This window comes from Pelodiscus sinensis, chromosome 16, assembly GCF_049634645.1.
Source record: "Pelodiscus sinensis isolate JC-2024 chromosome 16, ASM4963464v1, whole genome shotgun sequence".
Taxonomy (NCBI): domain Eukaryota; kingdom Metazoa; phylum Chordata; order Testudines; family Trionychidae; genus Pelodiscus; species Pelodiscus sinensis.
Window position 1 is genome coordinate 26052737 of NC_134726.1, and position 15251 is coordinate 26067987.

Genomic DNA, 15251 nt, shown 5'->3' on the forward strand with positions numbered 1-15251 from the left:
GAAGACAACACGCTTACAGGTATGGATAGGCTTCTAAAGATAAAGTAATTTGCTTGATTATGATACCATATTATCCTGCTTTCAATGGACAAATAAATATGGCCATAAATATGCCACTTATAATATTCTATATAAAAGACCTAATGCAACAAACACTAACAAGGTGGCCAATCCTGTAACATGCTGAGCCCCCTCAGTTCATCAGGAGTAGAGAGACATAGATCGTTGCTGGATCAGGCCCTACGCAAATATCATGAGCATGAGGTTTTACTGTGTTAACTTAGAATGAGCAACAGTCTGATTAAAATAAATAAGAAGGGGATGTGACTCCAAATCAAAGGTTAATTAAAACTTACATCCACTTCTCCTTGATCAATGACATAGAAGTTGTCTCCTTCATCACCTGGAAGCAAACACATAAATGATGATTCTTTTCACAATGTCTGCTGGATGGTTGGTTATACAAATCACTTCCAATCCCCACATTTGATTCCACACATATATGCACAGATTCGCAGAGCGGATTATTTAAAGACAAAAAATCATTTTTTAACAGCCATGCCTCATTTCGCAAATCAAGAAGAAGCATTAGGGCCGATTATTTACATTTTTTCTCAGTTATATTAGTTTTGATTTATTTAAAATGAAGGCAAACACATTAGAAAGTTTTAATACCCTCGGGATACTAAAATCCTGCTTGACTTGCTCTAAGCTTGCAACTAAGTTGCCAAACCCGGTAACTGTACACAATACAGTGTGGTGCTGAGCACACTCTCAACAGCTACGGAAAATATTTTCCATCTTTTATTACTCAGGGCCAAAGTCCGCTCTTTATTCATGCTGAGTAGCACTTTCTTCTGTGAGCAGCCCCCATTTAAATCAATGTGGATACTTTTTTATTAGTTTTATCACTATTTGGATTGTGGTAGCACCTAAGAACACAGACGCCATTTCGTGCGCGGGGGTCGGGGGCAGCAGCCGTGCACTCCAGGACACTGCTAGCTTTTCATTCCATTCCCCAAATGCTAAGGGAGTGAGGGGAAAGTACTTTCATTCCGTGCATTCCTCTCACACCTGGCTGGTGAGCTCCCTTCACCAGCCAGGTGTGAGAAACATGCACAGAATGCAAACACTTTCCCCTCACTCCCTTAGCATCTGAAAGGGATGAAAGCTCCCCATCCCCATGTGTTCAAAATTGCACCCTTGCCTAAGAGTCCCAGTCATGGGCCAAGGCTAGGTGCTGGACAGTGCAAAAGAAGACACTCTCCCGCTCCAAAGAGCTTACCATATAAATAAATACTTAGATACATGTGGAATAAGATACTGCTGTATGTGAGCAAAAATAGTAAAATGTCTGGCCCTATGATTTTCTGAACTTCTGAGAGAGCCATAAATTATACACTTAGAAAATGTGTAAGGAAATAAGCGCGGAAATTTACCCTGTTGTATGACTGTTTCACCGGCAATGTGCATAACGGGGAACATGGCATCAAATATGTCACTATAAAAGAAAATAAATATGCATTATTGAGTTAAACATGTTCCTTATTTAATCAACAGTACTGAAATCACTCTGCTTTGTTAATCCTCCTTTAATAGATTTTACAGAAAAGAAAAAAGAAAAAAAGAAAAAGAAAAAAAGAGAAAAAAGGGGGGGAAAGGGGTTAATTGCAGCAGTCCCCAGCTGGCAAAACATAAGAAAAGCTCATTCTGTCGGAACTATGGTTTAAAACTAAGACTCAACCCACTAGCGCTATTTTGAAAGAACTTCCAACATGTAAATTACAGTCCCATTCTTAAATTAAAACATTCTACAAACTAGCCAGCTCATGCTTTTTATTCTCTATTTTCAAAAGACCACACTTCCCTTTTAGACACCATAAAGTGGCCAGATTTTCAAAAGAGCCCAGTGTGTGTCACAACGGAAGCTGCTGGAAGCCCAGAATAGAAGCACAGCCCCTTTTGAAAATGAGGCTCCATTTTTACCAGCACAGCCCACTGCACAAACCAGCATGCATTCGGAAATGTAGAAGACTAAATTAAAATAGCATACAAGCTGGCAAGGGAGTACACTTCCAGTGGAGAGGTAAATATATGACTACTTTGCTCAGTGACTTTAGCAGAGCTACCAGTACAATGAGAATTTGGCCAATGCTATGGAAACGCAAACACTATAGAAGAGCACTGAACTAGTTCATCTTTCCTGGACTCCACATAGAACCATGATTTTAAATATATAGGGCAAGTATGTCACTGGCCCTTACAAAGTCAGGTTGGGAAGTAAGGGACATAACCCACCCATTACCATCACTTTAAGCTACCTGCCCAGACCACCATTTTGCACACAGGGAAGAGATCAGGCCACAGAGAAGCACTGTTTTTCCTTCCCCCATGGGTAGTGGATGGGGAGCAATGATTGGGTGGAGATCCTGAGTTATTCCCTCCACACATCAATTCATCAGTGTAAAAGGCTGAAGGAAACCACTTCTCACTGCCAGCAAAGGGGAGGAATTGTGACTGGCTTCTACCAAAGTGGAGCATCTACTTCCCACCCCTTACAAAAAGTGAGATGTAAACTCTCTCTGTAGCCCACAAAATGGGAGCAAATTTCTCTCAGACACAAATGAGTAAAAACAATGATGGAATTTAAAGTGTTCACCAAAATAGCCAGGAAGTCAGCAACAAACCTGTAGTGAATTTCAATCCCTTATATGGGAAATGCACTTTGTAAAATCTCATTATTAGCTTGTTTCCTGTCCAACAATTTCATAATCCATTCAGATTCAGTTATAGGAAATGTTCGCTTATTACTCAAGCTGAACATATCTTTCCTTCTGAGCAATCAGGATATTTCCACTGCCAGGACACAATGACATGATTAGCCTGCAGTCCTGTGTAAGGGGCAATCCACAGCTATGGGAATGTGCCTCTCTCAGAATTCCTCAGTGTGCCCATGGGTAATGTGTTCATATTAGCTCTATCTTATGCTGGGGCCAGGTAACATGTGAATAGGGAACCTCAATTGTCTCCCTGTGTTACAGCCTCCTCTAAGCCCAAGCAGAGATCTAAGGGTACGTCTAGACTACAGGCTTTTGTCGACAGAAGTTTTGTCGACAGATACTGTCGACAAAACTTCTGTCGACACAGAGCGTCTAAACACATTCAGTTCTGTCGACAAAGCAAGCTGCTTTGTCGACAAAACCCTGTAGTCTAGACGCAATCCTACAGGCAATAACACCTTCTGTCGACAGAACTCAGCGGTAGTGTAGACGCAGGTATAGTTTTGTCGACAAAACTCAGTAGTCTAGACACACCCTGAGTGCTCACTTCTGCAAGGTGTGGAGAGAGTTCTCACTAGAGTTGAAGATACTCTGTGCTTTAGAGGGTCGGGTGCCAAAAGATTATGCCATTAAATAGCAAAATCAGAATGTGAAAGAGTGTCAAAAACAAAATGTAACTGTTAGAACAGATTTGCAAAATGTTTTTTGGATGAAATACAAAGAAATAACCCCACACAATGTCAGCTTTTTATCTCTTGTCTGAAGCTTGTGTTTTATTTATATCCTAACAAATGACTGTACAAATAGTGGCTGATAAATTATGTATAGCACTGCACCATTCTCCAAAATGGTTTGTTGTCAGATTTCTAAACATGTCTTTCTTTTCTCAAAAATGTTTTGAAACTCCTAAGTTAAAAACTATTGCTACAAGGATTGTCAAAGGAATAATGGAAGAGATTTTTGGAAATAACTGTTTAGCATTACCAAACTAATACTGTCCTGCTTAAATTTACAGGAATACATGTGTATATTACTATGATCCTCTATTTACTAGAGCAAATGTTTGATTTTTTTTTAACAGAAACTTTATAGACACACATAATTGTGGGTTAAATGATAGCTAGCAAGCAAGTCAACCAAATTTAATGTTGACATTAATTTGCATTTTCAGATAGTAATATGTGGGTATAACTGACATACAAGTTTAGGTAATCAACCGTTATGCGAATGTCACTGAAAATATCTATTCGTGTTTCTGGTCCTCCATGGAACTATTGTTCCTAATGTACGTGGGTAGGCTAAAGTTTTCAAAAAATAACTATGATTTAAAGTGATTCAGATTTTGGATCCCCCAACTTGAAACACATTAAATGGACCCAATTTTCAGAAAATGCTGAACATCCACCCTCTGAAAATCAGTCCCTTTTAACACGTTTCAGGTTGGCATCCCTCAAAACTGAGGGACACAATATATCACAAAACCCTTCTCAAAACCTTAGCCAAATAACCTACCATACTCATAACTCATTGTGCCAAAATTGAGCTTTGATTTAATTTAGGCTTGTATGGAACTGATGTTGAAACAATACGTACCATTTATTGATTTTGATTAGCAACATACAAAATAGGCTAAATAATTTTAAAAATTATACCCTGAGAGAGCCATGCCAATTATTTTTTCTTAAAATTAAAAAATGTGTTCAGAATCTGTTCAAGCCTGCATTTGAAAATATATCACATTCATTTTTATATATATACATTTTCATGTTTAATATACAGTTTTGTGTTAGAAAACCTGAGTCTGAGTGAAGAGTAGAAAACAAAGTTTGTTTTAAAATATAGATGGACTCGGGAAAACCAACAGAGCTCACTAAAGAGATAATACAATCAAGGCTCAAATGTTGACCCTCTTCTTCTTACTACAAGGTATAGGTGTTATTTTTAGAATTGTTCATAACAAACATAGAATCATAGGCCTATAAGGGACCTCAGGAGGTCATCAAGTCCAACCCCCTGCCCAAGCAGGACCAATCCCAACTAAATCAACCTAGCCAGGGCTTTGTCAAGCTGAGACTTAAAAGCCTCTAGGGATGGAGATTCCCACCACCTCTCTAGATAAGCCATTCCAGTACTTCACCATCTTTCTAGTGAAACAGTTTTTCCTAATATCCAAGCTAGACCTCCCCCACTGTAACATCTGTCCGTGAAAGGCATAAACATAGAAGTCAAGTGTTATAAACAGCCCTGACATAAGAAACAGGTGTGTAATAAAATCATAAAAGATTTTGTGGAAGGAGGGAATGAATTTTTATTTCCAATTTGCTATTTTTTATATATTTAAACATAAACACATAAATGCCTCCAAAAATGTATTTGTCGTATTACTGGATTTTAAGAGGACCAGACTGCTGTACCCAAAGGGGGGGGGGCTGCCCCAAAGCTTGTACAAAGGGGGCCACGTGAGGTGTCAAACGAAAGCTTGTGTTCTACTGATTTTATGTATGTTACTCTTGTACTTGTGTGATATCTGTATGTGGAGTTATAAATATGTACTCTGTGTTGATGCTGGAAAATTCTCTAGAATAGTGATAGAAATGTAGCCGTGTTAGTCTGGGGTAGTTGAATCAAAATGCAGGACAATGTAGCACTTTAAAGACTAACAAGATGGTTTATTAGATGATGAGCTTTCGTGGGCCAGACCCACTTCCTCAGATCTGAGGAAGTGGGTCTGGCCCACGAAAGCTCATCATCTAATAAACCATCTTGTTAGTCTTTAAAGTGCTACATTGTCCTGCATTTTGGGAAAATTCTCTGTCTGAGACAGAGCAATGGGCAAGGAATGTTCAGTCAGTGACTATGCTAATTAGCAAGATTCCAGAGACAAGGCTCTCATAGAGGCCAATACACACCTGAGGAATGTGTCTGGAACCTGCAAACCAGCCAATATCATGACTGCTGACATGGGACACAGGGATAGGTCACTGAGCCATGTGACCTGCTCCAGCTTGGAAGATACCAGGGATGGATATAAAATGCCATGAGGCGGACTCCATCTTGCTTTCAATTCTGCTCCTGATCCCAGATGCAGCCTTGCGAGGAACAGCGCACTGGGAAGAATCATTGGCCCGTCCTGACATAGGATGTACACCAGAGACTTTTAAGATAGCAGTTTGTAACATCTCTGCTAAGAGCCTGCATCGAGAACTTGGTGATTCGATGCATGTAATGTCCTTAACAACCTTACTCTCATGCTTTTCTTTCTTTTAGTAATAAACCTTTAGATTTTAGATTATAAAGGATTGGCCCAGCGTGTTCTTGTGGGTAAGATCCAAAGTATAAATTGACCGGGAATTTGTGGCTTGTTCTTTGGGACCGGAAAGACCCATTCGGGGTAGGTGAGATTGGGTTCTATAACCCCTCCCCTGTGTGTTAGGCCTGGGGCTGAGGTGTCTGAGGGGTTTTGCTCGTGAGGCTTCCTGCTGGTCAGATTGGCAGCTGAAGCGCTCGGTGTGACTGGTTTGTGGCCTATTTGGGAAGGGTCTCCAGTCAGGGGCTGTAAGGAGCCCTGAGTTTGAGCAATTCACCCTGCCCAGTTCCGTCACAGTATTAAAAAAACAGTCTGTGGTTATTCAAGTGCACACACCCCAGGATGGTAACACAATGATATAAAAATCTAGGCAATCACTAACTAAATCTTCATCCAAACTTTAAAGCCAATCACCATGATTCTGTCTTCTCCATATTACTTTCCCTATTTACTGCAGCCATACTGCATGACTTGCCTCTCCATCAAATGTTGACTCGAACCAAAGTTTTCTAATGGCACGGAATGCTAAAGTAAATGGTTAGTGTGTATTGGGTCGGTTTTTAGTCAATGATGTGGTGTTTAGTCAGTGGGTGGTGGGTGAAAATTGCGAACACAAGATATTACTTTTAAATGTATCCTTTATATTGTTCCTAGGTGTGTTGTTTAGGTGATCAAATGAGGCTCTAGGGCATTGTGTTTGGGTTTTTCAATTACAGATACAGGTGGTTGGAGTTAACAGGGCTGTCCCAAAATGACAGTGGGTGTGTCTACCAGCGAGGAAGTAGGTAACTACGTGGGGGGGGGAGGATGTGGGACGGGATGGAATCTCCCAGCCCGGACTCGCCCATGCTTCGCTGGGACCGTGCGCAGGATGGGTAGCGCCCTGGGATCTGCGTGCGCCCAGGTCAGTCCCACTCCCTGCCAGCCAACTCTCTCCCCCTGTTCCCCCCCCCAGCCAGCCCCGCTTCTTGTCGGCCAGTCCCCCCCGGCACCCAATCTCCCCCGGCAAGCCCTGCTCCCCCTGACCAGCCCTGCTTCCCGCCAGCCGGTTCTCCGCCACTCCTCCTCCTGATCTTCCCCAGCCAGCTCCACTCCCTCTGACCCCCGCCAGACCTGCTTCCCGCCGGCCGGTCCCCCCCGATCTCCTCTGGCCAGCCCCACTGTCCCCGACCCCCTCGCCACCAGCCCTGCTTCCCGCCAGCCAGTTTCCTGCACACACACATCCTCCCTGACAGCTCTGCTCCCCTCCCAACCAGTGTCCCCCCACCGCCTATCTGAGATCAAGTGTGTCCGGTATTTTTTTTGAAGCCACCTGGTAACCCCAATCCAGGAACCTCCACCTGAAGGACTTCCCATACTGCTGCCTCAACGCCCTACTCAAAATTTCCTTCAAAGCTTCCTAATTCACTCTCTTTAATGTTAATACTGCTTCTCCTCAGCCTTCTACTCCTCTGTGCTCAGGGGGAAAAGCTTTAAGTCTATTCTGTGGCTCCTCCAAAGTCTCTTGTGGCTACCTCTTGAAAGGTGGATTCTTGTTGCTCTGTCAGAAGAAGCAAAACCCAGTGCTCCAATCAGAAGGTTTTTGGGGGCAGTTTTTGGCTTGGAACCACTGATATAGGGGCACTTTATTTACACGAGGCTCCCACTGGCTCTACATGGAAGGACTGTCAAGTTTCAGTCACCAATAATAAACTCCACAGAGGGTTATGCAGATTTAATTTTTAGTAACTGTCACATTATTAGATTTTAAAGGGAGCAGACAGATCACTGCTGCGCCCATAGTGGGGATGCTTACCCCAAATTCTGTACAAAGTGGGCCATGTGAGGTGTCACACGAAAGCCCAGACTGTCACAGTAACTTTGTGATAATATCATCTAAAACAGTAAATGAGATTACAAACAAAGATTCTTAGCTACACATAACATACAAATTTGGTTAACTAATTCAACAAGGTGAAACTGAGTAATCTGATTAGACCTAAAATCTCTATCTATTCCATCAAAAAATACTATCTGTCTTGTCTCTGAATATCAAAATTTAAAAGATTTTTAAGAATTGCAGATATCAAAGACTCACAGCAAGTTTTAACATGTTGAGGATTTCCTGAAAGCATACAAGAGGACTGCAAACAACTGAAGTCAGATCTGAAACCTAGGGGCCTGATTTCTCTCCTGGCTTCCAATTTATAGAAATTTTTACAACTAAACAAAGTGGACCAATTTTTCTGCAATGGGTATAACACAGTACACAATTCTGACATGGTAGCCTTTCACACACAGCCTGCTCACGTGTAAAGCACAACAGAAGGTGAACAGCAATAAAAAGTAGGCCTCAGAATTTTATCATGAAAAAAATGGTAAAAATAAATAAATATCATTTCCTGTTACAATGAGGTTATTTTGAATCAACCTAGAAAGTGGGATATGAAAAAAAACAGTGCCTACTATCAGTAACACAATGCTGGCAAGAGACAAATGAGAACAAGCTTAGTAAAGCCAAGTGAGAGAACAGGATTTCAAACATTTCAGAATCACACCATAGAAATGGCTATACAAGGAAACTATGGAACATAATTTACCAATTTCAAAATCAGACTTGTTTTCAGTCTTCACTGTGGTGAGTAGATCATACAAAAGGAAGATGAAAATAGATAAAATGTATACATTGTCCAGACTCCCTGACACAAATGAAAAACTCTTATTATATCTTCAGGTATTGTCAGACTTTAATCAGAATTATTTCATTGTGCCAGCAAATTCAGAAAATATCCAGTGCATGTGTGCGATATATACTTTCTCTTCCTTTGTTATCACTTTACCTAAAAAAAAAAAAAATCAATCTTGTTGAGGGTAGGTTTGAAAAAATATTAAGCTGATCTGGTACAGTTCCATAAAAACTCTACTGCACTCTCTCAGCTTTTAAAAAAACATTATCATTTCTTACTCAGCAGTGTTGATCCTCCTTGTTTTCATATACAGTGAAAGCTTTGTTATCTGGTCTCTATTAACCAGAAAACTTTGTTAACCGCTGCCAGCCACAATACTGCCTCAAGTTCAGGCGCATGCGTCTGACTCCTGGCTGTCCAGCTGCCTATTGCAGGGCTTCTGACAGCCAGCACTGCCAGATGATATCATCAACAGGCGCCTCCTTCCCCCTCCGCATGCCTCAAGCTGCTGGAAGACAGATCTGCAGATAGGGGGCAGGGGCAGAGCAATAAGCTTTGTTATACAGCACATTCAGTTATCCGGCATATTCAATTAACTGGCAACTCCCACTCCCCAGAAAACAAAGCTTTCGCTGTATTAGAAGGTAAGAGAACATGTTCCATGGCAACCCTATCTTTCAAATTCTTTGTTTAGTCCTACTCTGACATATCTGAGTACTATTGTAGGTTTTATGTCTAGCTTTTTTCTTTTGTATGTCTAAGATTTTCTTAGAGCTAATTTCCTTAAATGATGACGATTGCATTTCTAACAAATGTTGAACCTGCCCTTCTTACTAAGGATCAATAAAGTAGAATTTAAGACAGAGTAATGATCTCATCTCATTAATGTTCGTACAATGAAGATTTTATAAAATAAAATGTGAAGGTTCTTGCCCTGTGCAGCATAACCATTTAAGTGTAAGAATTCATTCTATTCATTCATTATTCTTGTTTTATCTCCCTGCACCTTCAGGTGTACAGGCATCCACCCATTTCCGTCATTTATTTTAGTTTTGTGCTGATCGGTGCAGGCTTCTGTGTAGTGCTGATCTGTTCAGTGTTGTAGCCATTGTCGGTCCTAGGATATTAGATCGACAAGCTGGGTGAGGTAAAATCTTTCATTGGAGCAACTTCTGTTGGCGAGAGGGACAAGCTTTTGAGCTACCCAGAGCTTGTCTTCAGGACTGGGGAAAGTACTAAGAGTTTCAAATTAAATACAAGATCAAACAGTTTACTATAAGTAGTTAGCACATGTTCTAAGGGACCATTCAAGGTGAAGTTATCATCCATGTCATCATAGGACAAAAAAGGGGAGTTAGTGGGTTACAAACTATTTATTAAGCCATAAATCCAGTGTCTTTATTAAGACCATGATTTTTAGTGTCTAGCAGAGTTATGAATTTAAACTCCCAGGCTCATATTTCAAAAGTGCTATGCAGGTTTCTTTTGAGGATGAGAACTGATGGGTCAGATAAAGAGTGACCGCACTCTATTTATGGAGCTTACATAGTGTAAGAATGTACAATTGCTTCATTTTGGCTGCAGGCATACGTACTGGATCTTTTATTTAAAGAAGGCTCCAAATACATTTTTATTAGAGGCACAGAAGGACGCTGTCACAAAGTCAAAGCCAGTGTTCGTATGCATCGGGATTCTATAAGTATCCCAGGGAAATGTTATCAGAATAAAAAAATCAAATACTTTAGGCAAAGTATTCATCTCTAGTCTAACTAGAATGAGGTCAATAGATTTGAGTCAACCAAAGTTAAAACATGGTCCTATTCGTTGTATATGAGAATATGGGATTTGAATTTTTATGATCTAACTACAGTAATTCCTCATTTAACACGTGACCACTTCATACATTTTCGCAATAGCACGATTTTTTTTTAGGGAATGTTTTTTAAATTACATGACCGTCCCCAGAATAACATGATTTCCCCAGCAGGCCCATTGCTGGCAGCTGTGCGGGGGTTCCCCCGTCTCTCTGCAAAGCGGTGGAGGGTTCGCCACTTGCCGCACCATTCCCCAGTGACCCCCCCCCTCGCCAGACGCAGTGCGGATCACGGCAGACCCGTCACAGGGGCATACTCCCAACCCAATCCCGCTTCCCTCTTCTCCCCTTCCCTACCCCAGAGCCAAACACCTCCCCTTCCTGCTGTAATCCAGTCTTTCTCCCCCAGCCTTATGTCCCGGTCCCAACAGATACCACCGCTTGAAACACAATCCCCACCTTTTCCATTATTTTCAATGGGAATATTGACCCCATATAACACGTTTTCACTTAACACGATCATTTTCTGAAACATATCTATAGTGTTAAATGAGGAATTACTGTATACTCATGCATTTACTACTTTCCTTGTTTCTTTATCAAACACACCTACAGAAGATTTGTTATCATAAAAGCAAAATATTTAGAATGAATCTCTAATAGAAAATTGCTTTAAAACTATGATGGAAAAGCAATGTAGAAACATAGCAGCCTAAAAGCAAATCTTTTTTATATTTATTTAATACAAAACAAGACGCCACCAATGATAAATGACAACTATAAAATTATCACATTTAAGCACTTATTCTGTGTGTGCTTTTAAGTATATTTCCTCTTTGATGCCAAGCTCCCTTTTCTGGACTATTCCTACTATTTCCAAGTAAGAAGAGTTGCTATATACTGTTCATCATAAAATAAAGATAAGTACTCAGATGGTAGGCTAAAACTCTTTATAAGTGACACAGCTGAAGATGGCTAATTACTATTTGCCAGTTTCATTTTGTTACTGTGCTTGAAATTCTTTGAATATATTTTAGAGTATGTTGGGATTTCAAACAATCCTAACATTTTTCAATTAAATAGTACAAAATGCACTAGTAGCCAGTTGCATGTGCTAAATATCCTACATGTGAAAAAAGTAATAGCGCCCTTGGACATTATTTTAAACTACTATCTAGATCAGGGGTGTCCAAACTTTTTTCAAAGAGGGCCAGATTTGAAGAAGTGAACATGCGTGAGGGCCGTCCCCGCACTCTCAGCCCCAAGGCGGAGGGCCTGCAGGGTCGGAGGCGGGCGGAGAGCGCAGGGCACGCCAGCCTCACGGCGGCCCGGGGGCAGGGCGAACCCGCAGCTGAGCGGGGGAGCGGGGCTGCGGACGTGCCCTACAGGGCAGGCTCTAGGACCGCGGAGGCCATGGGCGGCGGCGGCGGTAGTGCGGCCGGAAGCGGCGCGCTGGGCGCGTCAGTTCAAAAGAGCGCCGGGGAGCCAGGAGAGGGGAAGGAAGCGGGGGCCGTATTAAATCGGAACACGGGCCGCAATTGGCCCGCAGGCCGGACTTTGGACATGCCTGATCTAGATAAACTACAGTTAACACAAACAAATAGTATACTCTGTGCATTAGCTTTGCACTTAATTGTACAGGATATGCAGTAGATATAAGTAAAACCCGCTCAACCTCTTCTAATGTTTTCATTTAGTACTTTATTAACATTTGAGATGTAAGTTTAGATGAAATTACTTAATGAGACAGACAAATTATATAGGAAATAAATTATTTTTTTGTTTGCCAACTGGATAGTTCTATGAATATTAAAGATGAACAAATAATTGACAGAGAATTCACTCTAAAAATTTAACCTGTTTTCCCACTATACAGATCTGCTTGTACTCACTTGGGCTATATCTATATTACAGAGTTTTTGTGGAAAAACGTCCGCTTTTCTGCAAAAACTCGCAGAGCGTCCACACTTCAAGCGCGTTTTTGCACAAGAGAATAAAAAGAACAGAGGGGTTTTTACGCAATTGGTATTCCTCTTTCTACAAGGAAGAATGCCTTTTTGCAAAAGAGTTCTTTCGCAAAAAGGCGTGTGCAGACAGGGAAGATGGGTTTTTTGCGCAGAAAGAGGAAAAAGCACAGGTGTCCTGGTGGCCATTCTGTGCATACCAATCAATGCTTACTTTTGAGAGAGGGACCATGCAGTCTGGACGCTCTCTTTTGCAAAAGCCCATTGCTGTCTCAATGTGCTTTTGCAGTATGGATGCGCTCTTGTGCAAGAAGTTTTTGCGGAAGATCTCTTCCAATAAAAGCTTCTCGCGTAAGAAGCCTGCAGTCTAGACGTAGCCTTAGAAACATTGTTTACAATTTTTTTTACTTTGTGGATTTGCCACAATATGCTCTGAGCATTCAATGTGTGGTATTCAAAATCTGAGTTATGTTTGTTAATTGGGATCATTCACATGAATCACGGGGCATTACTTCCATCTCCTGATAAGAAGAATGTAACTCCCATAATCAGCAAGAAGGTCTGAACAAGCCACTAGCCTGATTTTTTCAAGGGCAACAGACACAGTATGGAAAAAAATAGAAAATTATAAGAACCCGGAAATATGTTTTATTTTTTCCTTTCCATGCTAGATAGCTCTTGTCTGAGACATCATTACTATAGGAAGTATTGGCTAGACTCAGATTTTAAATGTCATTTGCTCTTACCGTATTTTCCGGCGTATAAGACGACTTTTTATACTAAAAAACATCCCCCAAAAATCAGGGGTCGTCTTATACGCCGGATATAAACATACAGGCAGTCCCCGACTTGCAGGTATGAACGGGGCTTTTCTCGCCCCGGAGGACACGGACTGCGGGACCTCGTGGTCCCGCCGCCCGTGTACTCCGGGGCGAGAAAAGCTGCTCCGCGTCTCCCTGGTCTGCAGACCAGGAAGACGTGGAGCAAAGCCGCGGAGGGGCCCCGCTGCCCGAGCCCCTCCATGGCTTTGCAAAGTCTCGGGGGAAGCCGGCAGCGGGACAGCCCAGACGCGCCGCGGCTGTCCCGCTGCCGGCGTCCTCAGAGGCTTTGCTCCCGGTGTCCCTGGTCTGCTGGAGACGGTCCCCAGCAGACCAGGGGCACCGGGAGCAAAGCCGGGGAGGCGGAGGGGTCCCGCACCTCTGAGGCTTTGCTCTAGCAAAGCCTCAGAGGCGCGGGACCCCGCCGCGGCTGCGGCTTTGCTCCCGGTCCCCAGCAGACCAGGGGCACCGGGAGCAAAGCACCCCGCTGCCGCTGCGGCTTTGCTCCCCGTGTCCCTGGTCTGCTGGGGGGGTGGGCACAGCTAGTGCGTCCCCCCCTCCCCCCAGCAGACCAGGCTTTTGTTGTGGACCCTGGGGCAGAGCAGCTGGGGCGCTACCGGTTGGCCTCTTAAGGGGGGGTAGTCTTATACGGCGAGTATAGGCGAAAACCTATGTTTTAACTAAAAAATTAGGGGGTCGTCTTATACGCCCAGTCGCCTTATACGCCAGAAAATACGGTATTTCTTGTTTTTAGCTTTCTGTAGAGTAGTTTTGTCTACCAGAAAATTCCCATGGTTATCATCAACTAATTGTATTATTCAAGTACATAAAAGGTTGTTACCAGGAGGAGGGAGAAAAATTGTTCTTCTTAACCCATGAGGATAGAACAAGAATCAATGGGCTTAAATTACAGCAAAGGAAGTTTAGGTTGGAGATTAGGTAAAATTTCCTAGCTGTCAGGGTGGTAAAACACTGGAATAAATTGCCTAGAGAGGCTGTGGAATCTCCAGCATTAGAGATTTTTATGAGCAGTTCCAACAAACAGCTGTCAGATATGGTCTAGACCAGCGTTTCCCAAACTATGGGCTGCGGCCCAGTACCGAGCCATGGGAAAAAAATATCAGGCCTCAGCGTGGCTGCTGGGAGGGGAGCGGGGCAGGACGGGCTGGGAGGAGGGGGTGGGGTGTGGGAAACCGGCTGCCGGGAAGCAGAGTTGGAGGCAGCAGGGCTGTCCGGTAGAGATGGGGCGGGCAGGCGGGCGGCGGAAGCAGGGCTGGGGGCAGCGGGGCTGTCCAGCGGAGATTGGACACCTGGCAACCCTACCCCTTCTTACACCTTCCTTCCTATCCAATTACCCTACCCCCAATCTGCTCCTGTTCCTGCCTCCTGGAGTGCTCATGCGGTGCTGGGTCCCCCAAGCCCTGGCCCCGGCTGGGTGGAGGATGCAGCCGGGTGAAACACTGAAAATGTATTCATTTTTAATTTTTTCGGTGTTTATATTTTTGGGCTGCAAAAAACAGTACTGAAAAAAAAACGGGTTCCAATTAAAGTAAAAAGTTTTGGAAACCCTGGCCTAGCCTGCTTTCTATCCATCTTAAAGTCCATTTATCCAATCCATATTCCCTTAACTTGCTGGCAAGAATATTGTGGGTGACCGTATCAAAAGCTTTGCTAAAGCTGGCACTGGGGGCTTTGGGAGGACCAGAAACAACATATTTGAATATTCATCATTTGCTTAATGAATATGCAAATATGCAAGTGAATGTTACCGGTCCTCCAAAAGCTCGTCAATGGATTTACTGGTCCCTGTGTCAAAAAGTTTGCGAACCCCTGGTCTAGACACGTAGGCTATGTAAAGACTGCATCCCTCTGTTGACAGAGGGATGCAAATCTAGCACATTGA

The 15251-nt window shown here is 42.8% G+C and overlaps 1 protein-coding gene across 3 annotated transcripts in view; it reads right to left on the reverse strand.

Annotated features, from left to right (window-relative positions):
- The window catches only part of PRKAR1B (protein kinase cAMP-dependent type I regulatory subunit beta), a 159511-nt gene that overhangs the window by 66663 nt on the left and 77597 nt on the right, over nucleotides 1-15251 (reverse strand). For all 3 annotated transcript variants that reach the window (XM_075899535.1, XM_075899534.1, XM_014580848.3), the window contains exons 5-6: nucleotides 1440-1501; nucleotides 357-403 (exon numbers count right to left, since the gene is read on the reverse strand). In XM_075899535.1, the coding sequence (XP_075755650.1) occupies nucleotides 357-403; nucleotides 1440-1501 (109 nt within the window). The remainder of the gene's footprint in view (nucleotides 1-356; nucleotides 404-1439; nucleotides 1502-15251) is intronic.